Raw genomic sequence first — 17,851 nt, 5'->3', positions numbered from 1 at the left:
AGTAGGGAGGGTTGTTTTATTACATTCTGCTTCGGAGTTAAGCCCCTCCCCGTTCAGCAAGTGCATAGGGAGTATACCTGTATCGCATATTTTACGGCCCGCGATATTAACTGGGGCATCGCCATGCCGCCGCTCGCTGCTGCGTGCTGCCTGCCGTCTCTCTGTCCCTCTCGCTCTCACGAGGCGCTCCCACGAGTGCGAGAGAGACACGGCGACGAGACGATCCGGAAACGATCTTTCGGCTGCTGGCGCGGCCCGTGGCGCCTCGGGGGCGGTGTGGGCCAGCACGGCTAGCACGGCCAGCACGGGGCCAGAAGCCGAGAACGCGCCGAGTTTGAGTGCGAACCACCGGCCCTGCTGCCGCCTGCTGCCCGTCACGTGCAGGCCATGGCCAGCCATGGCGCCGCCGAGGTGTGATTAAACTTGAGGCACTGTCGACGTGGACGCGGAGGTCGGGGCGATTGGCGGCCGAGATCGCAGTCCAGTCACTCGCTGAAGTCTCCCCGCCTCCCACAGTGGATTTGCCAGAAGACCGGTGGAGGCGGCCAAAATGCTAGACGCGTTTTGAGCTCCAGAGCCGCTAAATGGGACCTGAGCCAAGCGTATGTGATCCCACCAATGAATTGCTCTCCGAATGAAGAATCCATTGCTGGGAGTGACAAGTTTCGTTGGAGTCCCATTTAACCACTCTGGAGCTCAAAACACGTCTAGATGAGTTTTGGCCGCCTCCTCCCGTCTTCTAGTTCACTGAGCACCCCGCGTCCCCGCGGGGAGACTTCGATCGAGTTACTGTGTGGCCAGCGATCTCTGCCCGATTTTACCACGAACTCTCAGAGTAATTTGCTTCGCTAGAGCTGAAATGAGCACCCCCACCACTGTGTTGGCATATTCGTTAGAATGCGAATTTTGGTCACGTTCGTTTACGATGTCACATTCGTTTGAACGTGCGGATCGTGTGACGAGTGACGACATATTCGAAGGAACGTGACGGAGTTCCGATTGCAACGAACATGACGTTGTCGCACATTCGCCCGTCCGGTACCCACCGTTGGCCATTTTCAGGGAGAGTAGCAGGCGGCGGCGGCAGCAGTAAGCTGCTACACGAGTCCGACACGTGTTTCCTGTCACTGGCCTTAATTTTCGCTGCCCCGTTTCGCACCGCGGAGAGTGGCGCCCAACACACACCGACCCCTCTCCCACACTCTCACGCACACGCACGCACGCACGCGCGCACACACACACACACACACACACTCACACACACACAAACACACACAAACACACACAAACACACACAAAGACACACACACACACACACACCACACACACACACACACACACACACACTCACACGCTCTGGCGGGCAGGGGATGCATGGCTCCCCCGGGATGCTGTCCACACGTGTCTTGCCCACGTGCGCCCCTCCCTTCCTCGCCATGATGAGATGTCAGCACTGGTTCTCTCGCATCGACGAGCGTGGTCTGGCCTGGCGCGGCCTGGCGTGGCGTCGCGTTGCGGGGGAGTGCTCTGCGTGTCCCGCAACCCCCGCCCCCTCAAGAGGCCCGTCACCGCGGAGTGCAGGCTGCATGCCACGGCCCGATGCATTCTGCCGCGCTGCGTGCACTCCGCGGAAAAGGCGCAGGGCAGATAGGTAATCCAGACAAGGGAGGGACCTTCTCCGGGAAAGGCGAACGTTGTCGGGTGGCGTCCGCTGCTGCACGCTAGAACCAGTGCACTGTGAAACTAAGCGTGGTGGTCCGCGGTGAGCTGATCCTAGCGGAGAACTCCACACCGGGCAGGCGCCCGAGGGTGTGGAATTTGCGTCCTCCGTACTTGGAGGCGCAGCGTTTGCAGTCTTCCGCCACACTGGAAGCGTCTCCACGTTTGCGCCATGCCAAGAAGTAGGGGATCTTTGAGCGAATCCGCACTGGAAGTGTGAAGACGGCAACTTTAGACGTGCGGATTTCAGCGCACTCGGATTGACAGTATGGGTGGATGTACACTGGAACCGGAAAAAGCGGACAGCTCTGCGAGGACGGCCTGGAGGGGCTGTGCGCGGCTGTCCGTCATTGGGCTCATCGACAAGGACCTCGACAACAGGTGGCACACAGGCGGGGGCGGTTTTCTGCACCTGGGATCACGTGGGCTGGCGAAAATTGGGTCAGGCGGGCCCCAGAGTCCTTTATTGCTGTCCTTTTTGTCGCTCTCTGTCACCCCCGGCGTCCCCCGGGCGGACTACGTGGAAACCCAAAATTGGGGGAGGGGAAGAGGAATGCGGGGAAGGCGGCCGCCACGGTTTCCCGGACAGGGAAGGGCCGCCTTTTTCCGCCGCGGCCCGACCGCTAAACCGCGGAAAAGGGAAAAATTTTTGGTTTGGTATCGGCCTACTTCTGATGCCCGCAGGCGCCTTTTGGGATTCCTGGTCGCGATCGGCCTACCCTTTGCTGCCGGCAAGGCGCCAGGAAAATCCTGGGGGGTCCGTCCCTACCCTGTGCACGGCAGGCGGGGAGCGGGGGCGGGCCTGAGCTGGGGTGCCTGTGAGGCGCCAGGGAGTCTGGCTGGCTCGGCTCTCCCTGCCCCCCGCACGCGGCCAGGGAGTTGGGGGGGGGGGCGGCCCACCCGGGCGGCCCGCAGGCCCCCCCAGGGAGTCTGGCGGGTCGGCCTACCCTGCTGCCCGCAGGCGCCAGGGAGTCTGGCGCGTAAAATGCCGAGGCAAGGAACAGCGGCGCAAAGCGTTTCCTTGTATCTCGGATCGCGGCGCTGCGCGGCGCTGCGTGACCCGGCCGAATGCTGCGAATGCAGCGACAATGTTGCAGCAGTGTCCCTACAGTGTCCCTACAGTGGCCCCGCCTCGGTGCCACTCGGCCTGCTTGTTGTCTCGGACTGCGCGTCCGAGGCGCTGTGGCGCGCAGCGGAGTCATGTCCGTGACGGGGCCAATTTTAGCGTCAGCCCGACCCCCTCGCCGACTTGCAGCTTTTCCTTGCCGTCTTGGGGCAGCGCGCCACCGACAGATTCTGTTTTACAGTCACTGCGTCGGGTTGATGATGATTGAAATTGTTCATTCAAAGACAAGCTGTCAACAGTGGGCATCTTTAACAGTTTGGTGTGGTTTGAGATCGGACGGACCGAAAAGCGCCGAATTTACTGGCGAATTTCGGGGAGCATTCGCAACGGCCGGCAGTGCGCTGAGGTGTCGTTGCGCGCGATACGATACGGTCACGGCAGTGTGGTGGCAAATGGAGGAAGACAACTAAGACGAGTGTTATGGGAATTTATTGGTCCGGGGCCGAGCCAGGTGCTGGGAGCGCAGCAGGGCCCCACTGGACCAGGGATGTGATATGTGTGTGTGTGTGTGTGTGTGTGTGTGCGTGCGTGTGTGTGTGTGTGTGTGCGTGTGTGTGTAAAGAGGGCCAGGGGCGCTGCCCCGAGCTCAGCCCTAACTGGACGGGCCTTCTCAATTCGTCCGAGCGTTTATCAAAGAGCGGCGTGTAGAGGGCCGGGGACTGTCCGGGCTGCCGCCCGCTCCGGGTGTGGCTGCCCCCCCCCTTCCCCTCCCCCTTCCACGCTTCCTCCGGCAGCAGGGTGACACCACAGCCGCCCCCGGGACACCTCGGGCAACCGCACTCAGCCGCCCCGGCAAAGCATTCCCCCGGGGCTCACGGACATTAAGAAAAAAAAATAATCGAAAAACGACAGCGTGAAAAAAAATCTTTTTCAGCAATTTATCTCTTCTTATAAGGTTGGTTGCATCCAATGTTGATTTCATAAAACGATTTTACAACGCCTACGTTATGTTTTCGTGTTACGAAGCTATACTTTGACCTTCCACCTGCGCAGCGTGAATCCCGATGCGCAGGCTCCATCCCTTCACTATTTCTTGATTGATGGACACCGCTTGCAATTTGTTTTTGCGCGCTGGTCAACGCCAACCTAGGTAACTCGCAGGGTGCACGTACAACGCAGTCTCTGGAATTGCCAGGCGTCTCCTTGGAAAATAGACCCAGACCTCTTGCTCCAGCGGTGACCTGGAATCCCCAAGTGGGCACTGCTTTTGCCGTGTGCAGTCGGTTGACGCGGCGCTGCGTTTGGCTGCTGTGAGTCGCTGGCAGCACGGCGCAATAAACCGACCGTGGAGGGGGGGGGAGGGGGAGGGACCATCGCAGTTCGACTGGACACCGTGCCTCGCCGGGCGGAGCAAAAAGCAGCCGTCACGCCCCGAAACAAACGGGCCGCCCCTAGCGCCACCAGCGGCACGAGTCGTCTTTCTCTCTTTGTTGTTGTTGTTGTTGTTTCGGATGCAATGATGGAATAACGACTGGGGCGGGCGAGTTTCAACTTCCAACTTTGAAGCCCGGGGCCCAAATCTATGTCCAGCAGCGCTGGATCCGAGGAAGTGCGGCGAAGTCTGTGGCAGTTCGAGGAAGTCCAAAGAAGTCCACAATGCACTACGAAAAGCTCTTAGGAAGCCCAAGGAAGTTCAAAGGAAGTGGAAGTCCGAGGAATTCCAAGGAAGTCCGAGCCGAGGGAGTTCAAGGAAGGGGGACGCAGGAGCAGCCGTCTGACAGCGATCAAGTGGCCCCCCTCCCCCTTCACCTCCCTCTCGTGTTCCCAGCAAGTTGGCCGAGAAGTCAGCGAGGAACAACTTTATACGTGAATGTGTTTTCCATTCTATCCGCCATGATTGTTGGCCGTGCCGCCTGGGCTGCGCGTCTGGTCCTGCGGTGCACACCAGCGAGGCCCGGGGTGGCGGAGGCGGGGGAGCATCTCCTCGTGCCCCCTCCTCAGCCCCCTCCTCGAGCCCCCGCGCCCCGCCCCTCGGCCCCGCTCGGACGTCCCTCGGGGCGGATCTGATTTCGCATCAATATGCCAGCAAGTTTGCCCAACTTCATGCCGGGCGATTTTTCATACTTCCAGCGATGCTGCCCGGACGCGCTGCCGTCCGCCGGCCTCATCATTAGCACGGGGAAGTCGGCGGCCACGTCACTCCGTCTCTCTCGCTCAGCTTCAGCGTCTCGCGTCGTGTGAGAGAGACGAACCGACGCGTCCGAAATCGGTCGGTGTGGCGCCAAGGGCGGCGGAGGCGAGGAGCGCGCCCTTTTGTTGGTCCACCTTCCACTTCCGAGGCGCGGAAAAGGGTTTCAGGGTTTCAGGGTTTCAGCAGGGCGAATGCCGCGCCGCGCGGAGGCTTTCCTTTGCCCGGCAGCGACGCGACTTTCCGCGGGAAAGCCCCGTGTGCGCGGCGCGGACACACGCGGAAACACACAGACACACACACACAAACACACTCGCGGGCGCGGTGGTGGGTCCTTGTGCAGTGGCCGTGCCCCCTCCCCCCTACCCCTTAGCCGACGCCGTTCACTTTTATATTTATCGCCCGCCATCTTTTTTTAAGGGCTGAACGGGCGTTTGGCCGCACCGCGGCGCCACGCCCCGCCACGCCCCGCCCCGCCCCGCCCGGCCGGCCAGGCTTTGGCCGCTGCGCTTTGGCGTTCCGCGTAAACAGATAACGCGCCGGACCTTTGTGCGGCCTCGGCCCGACGGCCTCGCCTTCTGGCCTCGGAGGCCGTCGTGCTGGTCGTCATCGTCGGCGTGCTCGTGGAGGCACTGGAGGCCCTCCCTCGGGCTGCCTGCGGCTGCTGGAGGCCGATCGGTTTTCTTTCTCGCACGCACTTTAGTGACCTGCACTGCATGAAGGGGGCCGCGCCGAGCGCAAGAAAAGAGCGGACCCTTTGTGGAGGCGAGCCTAGGCGGGCGTGGCCGCGGACCACCCATCAGCCTGACGGCCCGCAGGCTGAGAGTCGTTCTCCTCGCTCTGTCTCTCTCGCACCTCAACGGGACGCCTCACGAGTGCGAGAGAGACAGAGCGATGAAAACGACTCTCGGAGTCAGTCTGTTGACGGCCTCGGCGGCGGGCACCAAGCCAGCGCAGCGCAGTGGACGCCCCACCGCGCGCCGAGCCCAGCCACCCCAAGTGAAATCAGCACGGAAGAAACAAAAACAAATCGTTGATACAACTCAAATTTTGAAGCCCAAATTACTTTGAATCCACTTAAATGTAGTTGTCCAAATTGCTTCGAAACTCGAATTGATTTGAATAGACCGAGATTTTTTTTTGAAGCCACTGAACTTTTTCCCTTGTCAACAACATTGGGTCAATCAACGGATCACCACTAGGCCACAAGATGGTGCTATATAGTCGCCTGGAAGGTAGGCAATAATCCATACGTTACGTTGCACCAGTAAGTAGTCAAAAAGTGCAACTTTGCCTCCTCCCAGAGTGTCCCACAGGCCGGTTCTGGATCCACCACTGGTATAGGATGGAGGTCTAACCGCCTTCAAAGTGGAGGCTCGCGGACACGATCCACATCCTCGTCCTGGCCTCCTCGTCCTGGCCTCCTCGTCCTGGCCTCCTCGTCCTGGCCTCCTCGTCCTGGCCTCCTCGTCCTGGCCTCCTCGTCCTGGCCTCCTCGTCCTGGCCTCCTCGTCCTGGCCTCCAAGCCTCCAAGCCTCCCAGCCTTGGTCCTCGAGGACGCCGCGCCAGGCTGCGCTCCGTTGCCTTGATGGAAACAAAACAGCTGGATATCGGGATGCCACTCGAGTCGGCTTTGCCTTGCAGACTGTTTCCGAAAGTACCTTTGCGTCGCTCTGTCTCCCTCGGTCCTTTACGGGGCACCCAAAGAGTACGAGAGAGACGGAGCGACGAAAACGACTCTCGGAATCAGTCTGCTGGCTGTGCCGCGCGGATAGGTGCTTCCTAATGATGTTGTCCCAAGGACGACGCGTTCAAGGCCGCCGTTCAGAACCGCAATCAGGCGGAGCTGCAATCTAAATACCAATGTGGCGGCGCCAGCTTCCACATCATCACCACCATCATCAATTTTAAGGCGTTACACATCATTCCGCCGTTCAACACTGTTTTTCACGCCGATGGTTTTGTAGCGTAACGGATCCACATGTTGACTCTTGTATTGGCTACTGTCTTGACTTGCTTTCAACGTCTAGAAATACAAGAAATTGACATGCTGTCAAATTCTCTTCGGCCTCGTCTCTCTAGACTCGTCTCTCTAGACTCGTCTCTCTAGACTCGTCCTCTAGACTCGTCTCTCCAGACTCGTCTCTCAAGTACAGACGCACCGAGTGTCCTACGCAAACGACTCCGCTGGCGCGATCCTACGTTCCAGGTGCGGCACAACATCTTTTTTCTCTTTTTGATTTGGTCCGTCCGAGACAATCGTAAAGATGGTGCCAGGGGGCCTCAAACCGGCCGCGACCCGGTGGTCGCCGGGTCGCCTCGATGACGCATCTCCGCCGTGGTCACTGTCTCCAGCTATGTCACCGCCTGGTGTGTCCTGCGTCCTGGCCGCTCCGTTCGGGAACACTTCCCAGAGTCGCGAGGCTCACGCCGGGCAGGCCTGGCGTGGATCGCGGACACGCTTCGCGAGGCAACGACTTGGCGGCACGCCGTCGATGCTCGACTCGGCGGCCTTCCGACTCAAGCCACTCCCAACGCCTCCTCCTCCGCGCGCGCGGCGCGCGCTTCCACCTCCTCTGTCTCTCTCGCACACGCAACACCGATGAGTGCGAGGCAGACAGCGCGACTAAAGCCCAGACTACATGACGACGGGCGAATAAGCAAGCCAGGCTGCCTTCCCCCGCCTCTCTCTCTCTCTCTCTCTCTCTCTCTCTCTCTCTCTCTCTCTCTCTCTCTCTCTCTCCGGGTGTCGGTACGAGTGCCGGCCGGCCCCACACTGGTACGGAGCGGCGCGCTTCAGACTCATTCGCCGACTCGCGAGGCTGGCGACATGGCCCGCTTCCTGGAGCTCCTCGTCGTGGGCCTGGTGGGCCTGGCGCTCGGCCTGGCGCTCGCGGACGCGGCCAAACTTCGTAAGTAGCGCGCCGGTGAGCGAGATCGCTATGGCAGGGTGCACTCCTTTCGTTAGAGGGGGAATCTTGTCATGTTTTGTTTATCTGATTATGATGTCACATTCGTTTGGACGGTGATCCACGTCGAAACGGATGTGGCATCCTAGGCCGTGTCTCATGCAAACGGATGTGACACTGTATGCAAACGAACGTGACAAGGTTCACATCCTAACGAGTATGACGTCACATTCGTTGAATAACCATGGGTGGTTCAATGCCAGGGCACCGAGACCGGCGAACTGCAAGTGTGGGGCAGACCGTCTCAGATTTCAAGGTGTGAGTCATTAGTGTGACACTGACAGGTACACTTCCAGGTTTGAGGTATTCGTGTCTGACACTTGTGGGCGTAATCCACTTTGGTTCACGCAAAACAGTGCCAGGCCGTCCTACACTTGGATTTCCGTGTGGTCAACAAATCACTCGCACACGAAAAAAAAAAAGACTTCAATGCGATGATCAACTTTGTTCGATAGTTGCGGTAGAAAAGTCAATACTAACACAACCAACAGCTGCAACCGGAAACTCGTAAGAGGACGAGTGAGCCGGGGCACACTGAGCGGCCTTTGGGCTTACAGTGCACGTTGAGCTCACCTCGACGCCTCGGCTCCGTGTGCCTCAATTGCCTTGTGTTCTCCTTAATTGTGCAAGCAGGCGACCTTGACTGCGTCTGATCACTGGCAGACTCAAACTGCTACTCTCTCGACAACCTGTTTTTGTTCCATTGTGATGGTGTTTTTCTTTTTTGCCGCTCCTCGATACAGTTTATTCAACACCACTGTTGGGAATGTTGTTCTGAAATTTAAATGTCTGCGCAACGAGTCAACTCAAATGGTTTGCCACAGCTGCCTACTTCCGCCCGAAGTGCTCCCGACGGTCATCCGACGAGGTCCTGTCTGCGTGCGTCCAGAAAGTCGCCAACCAAGGCGTCAGCTCGCTCGCAAACGGTACGCCACTGTGTTGCCTTCACACGCGGGTAAAACAAAGGCATCAAAAATCTGTCTCAAACGATTTCCGTTTTGAGAACGGTGAGAATCGGTTTGTGCCCTTTGAAGTACGTATAGAATATCTAGGCGAAATTTTAATTCCCTTCTAAATGCATTCCGCCCTTCAAGGGCATAGTTTTCATGCCTTTGTTTAACAGTGCTCACTAAAGTCCTTACGGACGTGTGATTTGTATCCTGCAGATAGTTTTGTGCAGTCCTGATTCAGTTGCAATCTTGTTGGAAAAACAGACGGATTTGTCCGTTGTAGGATTTGACTAACTTGATTTCTTTGTAAGCTTACGCACACCAAAACCTTTGCATTGAAAAACATTTGAATCAGTTAATTAATTAAAGTGGCACGAAACTGGCCATAACCTACAATATAGCTGCATGCGTTCAGACCTTAGTGTGTACGTGCCCTGTAAAACATTTTTGTCACTTTATGACAAAATCGTGGGTGACATTTTCATCACTTGCAAGTGATGACATTGTCATTCCAAAGTGATGACATTTTCATCGATTCTATACTTATTGCATGGGCGTGACAACAATGTCATCAAATGTTTCGATGATACCCTCGCAAGCTTGCAAGGAATATTAGCCCTGAAATTATCATCAAAAGGCAACCAAAATTTTCACAGTGTGCTGAGAGTGATTTCCAATCCCTTGCCAGGAGACAAGAAGCTCGGCATCCCCAGCATGCGTCCGCTGGTGGTGCCCCGGATGGCACTGTCTCAGGGCACGAGCACCGTGGGCCTCAACATCACCTGGGAGCCGGCTGAGATCTGGGGACTGGGCGAGAGCCGCCTCTATAACTACAAGTAGGACCAAAATATTTTCTTTTCCATTTTGTGAAAGTTACAATTTGCAGCGTGGAGAACTCCTCACTTCCTGGTGCACAGTAATTCTCCACACTGGACGAGTGGGAGGCTCCACGCGTCCAGTGTGGAGTACCTCACAGAGTCCCTATCTCTCGGTTTGGCAATGTAAACGCACCCAAACTCTCATTTTCGTCCTCTGCTGCAGGACGAACTACGCCAACAAGAGCACCCACTTCGACGTGCTGATCCCCTCCTTCACCTTGTCCGGCACGTACCGGTCCAGCGGCCGGGTGCTGCTGCTGCCCATCCACGGCAACGGCCCCTCCAACGTCACCGTCAGTAAGTACACCACAAGGGCACGACACTGTCGAACCAACTTGGAACGCGGAGGCGTGGAAATCGCAGTTTCCGCACTTGCAAATGCAAAGTTTGTAGTCTCACACTGCAAGTGTTGAATTCTCCTTTTTTGCACCAAACCGTGAGCTACTCCACACTTGAAACGTGGAGGCGTCAAACTTTGGAGAATTACTCTGCACAACAGGAGACTTGGTTTGACTGTGAGGCTTCACTGTGGGGAAAACTTCGGGAAGGACCAACCTAATTGTCACGGTGTTGAATGCAAGATATAAAAGCTGTGGTTATGGTGACGACAAAATTAGTCGCTCATGTCTTACACCTTTTATTTTTGCTCCAGCCAACCTAAGAGTTCACTACTACTACGAGTGGCCCACAAAGAAGAATGCCGACGGCAAGGAATACTTCTACATCCCCAAGTCGGACATCAACATTATCGGGGCGGACGCCATGTACATCAACTTCGACAATCTCTTCAACGGCGACCAGACGCTAGGTCAGTTGGAAAAAGGGTGGCCCGCCGTGGTCCACACCCGGGAAAGAAGGTCCTTGAAGCAAGATTTGTTCGTGTCGCAAAGTACCACCATCCGCTCAAACATGGCACAATCGACTGATTCTTGCTGGTGCAAAATCATTTCATGCACAATTTTCTGCATGCCTTTTTCATACATTATCAGAAGGCAATCACACCCTAGAGTGCCTCTTAGTAACCGAGTGCAATATGGTGGCAGCAGAACCTAAGATACTCAAATTACTCATCTTTGCGGGTGTGCTTACCGCGTAACAACGTATGAAAAATGTGTCCTATGAATAGATGTGTATTTCAAGAAGGGCGTACGGTCTTGAAGCCTGGTTCTATGCTTGAATGCAGCGTAGAACCACACGATTTACTTTTCCCAGTGCAGAGACTAACGCATTTGTGGCTTGCGCAGGCAACAGCATGAACTTGTTCCTCAACGAGAATTGGCGGGAGCTGCTAAAGGAGCTGGGCCCCGGCATGGCCGAGGCCGTGGGGGGAGTGGTGCTGCTGGTGGTCAAGAGGCTGTCGGAGCTCGTCCCAGCAGACGACTTCTGGGCCGATCGGTGAAACTATTCTTAGAAATTAAATAAACATTGATATAAGCCGATGGAGTGCCAGGGCATGTTGCCTGCATTATTTCCCACGGCTTGCACGACACTCACGTGCCCTCCACTGGCCGGAAACGATCCAGCTATTCTTGGCGCTACTGGCAGGCAAATAAATAAAGAAATAAAGTCTGTGAAACGCCCACTTACAAACGTACATTGTAGGAAAATGTACTTACAGACACCAGCGTCGTTAGATCGACGAGTCATTTGGTGGTAATTTTGGGACACGCGGCGGAAATGGGACAGCTGTTTACGGGACTAGAATCATGAATAGAGCTCATGCCATATCAAATATGATGTTTTTTATAGTGAAAATAACGTCTGACATGGCACGAGTTCGAAAGAGGCAAGTCTTATCCAGGAAACAGCTGACTCATATTAGTCCCGTGTCCCAAAATTACCCTGACTGACCACATCTGAAAATTCATGGAACAAAAACACTCTCACTACGATTATGCAACCAAAAAACCAAAATAGTTTTTTTCTTCCCAATAATGTGAATCAGCGTACAGTTCCTTTTGTTCAAAGTGCACCACCACTACTGGTGCAGCTCCTATCAGATGCAGGCCAGACGCGGCCGGCCGCCGCGCGCACCGTTCAGTTCTGTCTGCGGTCGGCCGCATCACGCCATGCCGTACCGCGCTCGGGGGTTGATCTGTGGTCGGGGGGGTGGGGCACTGCGGGACGCGCTCACACGGCTCGCCGCTCGCTCTCTCCCTCTCTCTCGCTCCCCCCCCCTCTCTCTCTCTCTCTCTCTCTCTCTCTCTCTCTCTCTCTCTCTCCCCCCGCCCCCCTAAAAGCCCAGGGGGATTAGCGGGAAGCTGGACCACAAAATTTGACGAGGCCGTGGCGTGTGGCGGCGTGTGGCGGCGTTCCGTCCCGGGATGGCGGACCCACCAGAGCCACGTCCGCCGCGTCCTGCACTGTGAAACGCGCTGGAGCGGCGAAGCACCACACAATGTGAGAAAGAAGTGAGGCATGACAAGTCGCCGACAAAAAGCGGCGCTAATGAAAGAACTTTCGTCAAAGGCCGAGCTTCCCTGCTGGAGCACGGCTTCATCCCCCCGGACGACGCGGCAACCCTGCACCTGCACTGTGAGGACGAAAGCCACGCGGACACGCAAAAGTCCATTAACGAACAGTGACTTTGATTATTGCATTTTCCCTCCGTGTCTGCTTTTTCGCTTCGGACTGCCCCCTGTCAACCCCTCTTTTTTTTCGCTGTCAGCAGTAATGACAACCCGACCGGAGGGTTCCCCGCGCTGTCCAGGCCAATCTGGGACGGCCGCAACTTTGTTGACAGGAAATTGCGCTTGTGTGCGTGTGTGTGCGCGCGCGTGTCTGTGTGTGTGTGTGTGTGTGTGTGTGTGTGTGTGTGTGTCGCTCGTGCCGGAGTCAAAGTGAAATAATTGGAGTCCTAAACGCGGCGTAATCTGAGCGCGATCCCCGCCACTTGCGCGCCGTAGCGCTAACCAACCCGACGGCTGGCTGGGCTCCCCGGTGTGGCGCCAGGCAGCGCCAGTCCGCCTCGGCGTGTCGTGCGGTCGGCACGGCCAGGGCACGGCCAGGGCACGGCCAGGGCACGGCCAGGGCACGGCCAGGGCACGGCCAGGGCACGGCCAGGGCACGGCCAGGGCACGGCCAGGGCACGGCCAGGGCACGGCCAGGGCACGGCCAGGGCACGGCCAGGGCACGGCCAGGGCACGGCCAGGGCACGGCCAGGGCACGGCCCGCCTGGCGCGCAGCGCGCCGCGACCGCACTATGCTATACTGGCCACCCCCTGCCCGCCCCTCCCTGCAGGGCCGGGCTTAGCGCGGCTTCATCCAGGCGGCTCGGCAGGGAGGCTGGGGCTGCAGGGCTTAGCGGCCGCGGTGCGACTACAGCGCCACTCACTACAGCACCACCGCGACGGCAGCACACCACAGCCAGCCAGCCAGCCAGCGGGGCACCTCGACGCTAACCTGCTTTTCACTCTGAAATGCTGTTTCAGGCAGCGGGGCACTACAGGGCCGACGGGGGCGGGACAAGGGCTGTAGGCAGAGGGGAGAGATTGCCATGTAGCGCACCTGGTGGCTTGCGGGTTACGACCGCCACGTGTTGGTTAAGACTGTCAATCCGCCTCCCCCATGCCTCCGTCTCTCTGTCTCTCTCGCACCCCGACGGCCCATGCGGCACGCGCCGTGAGTGCGACAAGGAGCAATGAGTCTTGCCCCGACTCGTGGACGCGGCGTGGATTCGCAGTGTGCATTCATTCATCGATCGGCGGCATCGGGATCCACTCCTCATCCTCGGCCACAGTGGGCCTGAAGACCGGTGGAGGCGGCCAAAACTCCAGACGCGTTCTGCACTCCAGAGTCGCTAAATGTGGCTCAACCAGGACGTGTGACCCCACAGATGGATTGCTCTCCGAACGAGAAATCTAATTTTGGTAGGGTGACACGTTCGGTTCGAGTCCTGTTTGTTTAGCGACTCTGGAGCTCTAAACGGGTCTAGAGCATTGACAGCCTCCACCGGTCCACTCTCATTCCAGGAACGTGACACCACGTTGGAACGAACGTGACCAAATGTCACGTTCCTTTGACCATTGTGTCACATTCGTTTGAATGCGAACAAGCTTATTTTTGGCCCATTCACATCCAACCGAATGTGACACAATGCTCAAACGAACGTGACATTTTGTCACGTTCGATTCAACGTGATGTCACGTTCCTGGGATTAAAGGGATCTCCTGGCCCACTGAGCACTCTGGGAGTGCTCTAACGAGTGGCTACGATCCTTCGCGAGGTTTGAGAGCAGCGAGCACAGAACGGCGAACGCACGGTTTCTGCAGTCAAGAGCAGTTCAGGTGGTATCCGCATATCATTTGCATCGCTTTACGTCTCGGGATCAAAATCACAACAGCCCGGGGAAAAGGACGAGGGGGAAGAGTAGAGAGGGGGGGGGGGCGGCAAGTTTATGACTCGCAAATAAAGCCGTACTCCGTGTCGTCCTCCAGGACACGTGTTGGCCCTGATGATTCATAGCAGTCCCCGCTACCAATATCTACGTCGACTGGGCCAGGGGCAGGGGCAGGGGACAGTGCGACACACACACACACACACATACACACACACACACCTGCCGACACACACACACCACGCTGAAAAGGCAAACCTACACACCAGGCGCGCGCGGGTCACTCCGGGTCCAATTTAGGAGTGCTCCCTTATCCCCTTTGATATTCAAACTTACGCTCTCCCCCTCCCCTGCGACCTCCAACCGCCGCCGCGCGCTCCGTTACAATGTGTGTTCGAAGTCCCCCGCACGACACGGGGCAGGAGCCCTCGCCCCGCAGAATACGATAGGCAGCCGTGCTTTGTCGCGCAGCCGGACAGCCCCTCCCCCTTCCTCTCCTCCGCACCGTGCCTCACACGCCCCCGCAACCCCACCACTGGGCTGCACCCCTCCCGAGGAACAGGTTGGAGCATCAATCACTAGCAGTTGTCTCTGTCTCCCCCTCCCTCTCCGAATAACGTTGGGGCAGCGTGTGACAAGTGGATGCCCCGCAGCCCAGCGCGGGGCATGCATCGTAAAGTGATGAAACACATTAGCGGCGCTGTTCTCGTCTGCCCGACGGGCCGTCATAGCAGGTCTTGCATCGGTTCTGCAGGCTGAGCACTGCTTTCGAAGCCATCTCTCTCTCTCGCTCCCTTCCGAAACGCCCCAGGAGTGCGAGAGAGCCAGCGCGACGAGAGCAGTGCTCAGCCTGCCGGTCAACACTCTCCCCAGCACTTCCCTGCCCTGGCGCGGTCGCTCAGAACTGCACTCCGCAAATCCAACCGTGGCGCAGCAGTCCCACACTCTGATTTGCAAGGCACTCTTAACACCTTCGCGCCGAAGCCAAGTTTGGTGGAAAAGCCTAGATGCCGAAGGTGCTAACTTCCGAACCTTACGTCGCAACCACATGGCACATGGATATTCGGACTTGGTATGACCACCCAAACACCATGCGCCAAAAATCTCCTATACGAGAACCATGTTCTCGTGTCGGCGTCTGAGCCTTTGCCGTACGAGAACCATTTTTCTCGTACCGGCTGAAAGGCCACAATTGGTGGAAAAGGGGATGATAAAATTAGAACTAAAAAAAAAAAAAAAATGGACTCAGCCTCTTTACACCGGTGCGAGAACATGGTTCTCGCACGACAAAAGCCCAAATGCCGATACGAGAACATGGTTCTCGTCGCGACCTTTTTTCGTTCAAAACCTCTAGAAAAGATGGGGTAACTCGGATCGAAAAAGCGATGTCATTTTTGGCACGAGAACCATGTTCTCGTGGCGGCAGGAACGGATCGCAAACACGAGAACCATGTTCTCGTACCGGCAGGAACGGATCGCAAACACGAGAACCATGTTCTCGTACCGGCGGGAACGCCACTTCACCAAGGTAAATTCACAAAAGTACGAGGACCTTTTTTGTGAATTTACCTTGGTGAAATGGTTTTCCCCGCCGGTACGAGAACATGGTTCTCGTGTTTGCGATCCGTTCCTGCCGGCACGAGAACCAGTTCTCGTGCCAAATTACATGCTCGAGATTTAAAATTTTTTAGCCGAAATGTGGAAATTTTACGCAGATTCCGAATATGGCATCGCTTTTTCGATCCGAGTTACCCCATCTTTTCTAGAGGTTTTAAAACGAAAACAGCTCGTGACGAGAACCATGTTCTCGTATCGGCGTTTGGGCTTTCAGCGTGCGAGAACCATGTTCTCGCACCGGCGCGAAGGTGTTAATATGCATTTCCCCCGTCATTTCAGGGGTTGTCTATGACAATACAGGAAGCATAAGCCCTGACAGAGTCCGAGTGTGGTGTGTGTGTGTGTGTGTGTGTGTGTGTGGGGGGGGGGGGGGCGACTAGGCCGTCGTTCGGAGCATCGAAAGAGCAAAGGCGCGACAATGTCGACCCTTCGCGAGGCTGGCCTCAAAACTCCCGATGTAACATCCCTTCCCGAGGCTAGCCTCAAAACTCCCGGAATGACGCCCCTTCGCGAGGCCAGCCTCCAGACTCCGCAAGCCACTCCACACCGGGAGCCCTTTCGCGCGGAGGGGACAGCGGCCGTGCCAACCGAAACCGTGACCGCCGCTGCGCCCATCAGTCCGTCCAATTCTTGCGTTCGGCACAATCGTGACCTTCGGCCTCCGCGACGATCTTTTCCGGTGCCGGCACTGTCATTCCCCAAATCGACCACGTGACAGCGAGGGGCAGGGGGGGGGCGGGGTGGGGTGGGTCGGGGCGGGGGGGGGCGTGGGCCGCGTCGGCCTCACCTCTTTTCTTTGGTAACGACCGCAGCAGCGTTGCGTGGCGGCGTGGGGGGCCGGTTGCTGCAACGCTTTGGAAACGAAACAGAGGGAACCCACCCCCCCGCCGCATCATCCCGCCCCCCCCCGCCCCGCCCCGCCCCGCCCCGCCCCGCCCCCCCCCCGCCCCGCCCCCCCCGCCCCATGCTCCATTAGTCGTGGGTGGCTGCGGCCCTTGCGGGTGGCCTATGCAGCGGGCGGCAGTCGTGACATCATTACCATGACTCGTGACCCCGCGCCACGGCACCGCCAGCACCGCAGCGTGAATCGTCGGCGCCATAAACCCCCCTCCCCTCCACTCCCCCTAACCCCTCCCCTCCTTTCCCCTGCCCTGCAGCCACCGAGAGTCGCTCTGCGTGTGCTCGCGCCCGGTCCTCGAATCGTTACCGTATCGGCTCCGCTCCGCTCGCGCCGCGCGGGTAGGCAACCCATCAGGCTCGGCAGCGAGGCAGCGAGGCGCGAGGCGCGGCAGCAAATACGATCCGTGTTGATGGTGTTTGCAAGGCGGTGATGGAAAAGAGGGAAGCGAGGGAGAGGCGGCCACCTTTTCCCGCGCTCCACCAATTAATCCGAATCCCTTCGGGCGGCGGCCACGCTGGGCGCGCGTGCACAGTTCCTCGACGAACGAGGCGTCACATTCGTTAGAATGAGAATTTCGTTACGTTCGTTTGAATAATGATGTCACACTGATGATGATCCACGTTCGAACGAACGTGACAAAACTGACATTCGAAACGAATGTGCGACGTCACATTCGTTGCATACCAGTGTGTGGACCGTGGTGCGTCGGTCACGGAGTGGTGGTGGTGTTGTGTGTGTGTGGGGGGGGGGGGGGGGGGAGGAGTGTCGTCACGGTTTCAGTCGCACTCATGAGGCTCTCTATAAGGGTGCGTGGGAGCATTATTCGCGAACAGAACTTCTCCTGGCCAAGAGCGTCTCCAGGACGAGAGCGTTTCTCCAGGCCAAGGGTGTTTCTCTAGGACGGGAGGATGGAGGATGCATATTTGGGTCAAGAGTATTTTCTTAAGAGGGGGGGGGGAGAGACTTAATTTTAGCCCTGGGGTCCTTTTAGTTTGTAGCCGCCTCTTTACGGGTCGCGAAAAGGTTGAAAACCGCTTTAACGCAGGGGCACATTTTTCGCACCTTAGACTTCCAGAGCGCACACGCCGCGAAAGGCGAAGGATGTTTGCGGCGCTTGCAGTAGTTCTATAGGGCGTCCGCGCCGACTCTTTCTAGTGTGCCGGGTCGCGTCGCTTCTTAGTTCTGCTGAGGGGGAGTCGAGCCGCGCGCCGACGCGGTTTCTCCATG

At 57.5% G+C, this 17,851-nt stretch overlaps 1 protein-coding gene across 1 annotated transcript; it reads left to right on the top strand.

Moving 5' to 3' along the window:
• The first annotated feature begins 7,728 nt into the window (after nt 1–7,728).
• On the top strand, nt 7,729–11,213 carry LOC117650461 (protein takeout-like). Its single transcript, XM_034393916.1, has 6 exons — nt 7,729–7,885; nt 8,767–8,868; nt 9,581–9,728; nt 9,934–10,067; nt 10,423–10,578; nt 11,015–11,213. The coding sequence occupies exons 1-6, from the start codon at nt 7,804–7,806 to the stop codon at nt 11,167–11,169; spliced, it is 777 nt and encodes a 258-aa protein (XP_034249807.1). The 5' UTR covers nt 7,729–7,803; the 3' UTR covers nt 11,170–11,213.
• The last annotated feature ends 6,638 nt before the right edge of the window (nt 11,214–17,851 follow it).

Source organism: Thrips palmi, unplaced genomic scaffold (assembly GCF_012932325.1).
Source record: "Thrips palmi isolate BJ-2018 unplaced genomic scaffold, TpBJ-2018v1 HiC_scaffold_5, whole genome shotgun sequence".
In the NCBI taxonomy this organism is placed as follows: domain Eukaryota; kingdom Metazoa; phylum Arthropoda; class Insecta; order Thysanoptera; family Thripidae; genus Thrips; species Thrips palmi.
This window is presented reverse-complemented; position numbering and strand designations above follow the sequence as displayed.

Excerpts from the sequence above, each read along its gene's own strand:
- LOC117650461 (XM_034393916.1), top strand. The coding sequence starts at position 7,804 with ATGGCCCGCTTCCTGGAGCTCCTCGTCGTGGGCCTGGTGGGCCTGGCG. Across the intron at positions 9,729-9,933 it reads AGCCGCCTCTATAACTACAA|GACGAACTACGCCAACAAGA; the intron begins GTAGGACCAAAA and ends CCTCTGCTGCAG. Across the intron at positions 10,068-10,422 it reads CCCCTCCAACGTCACCGTCA|CCAACCTAAGAGTTCACTAC; the intron begins GTAAGTACACCA and ends TTTTTGCTCCAG.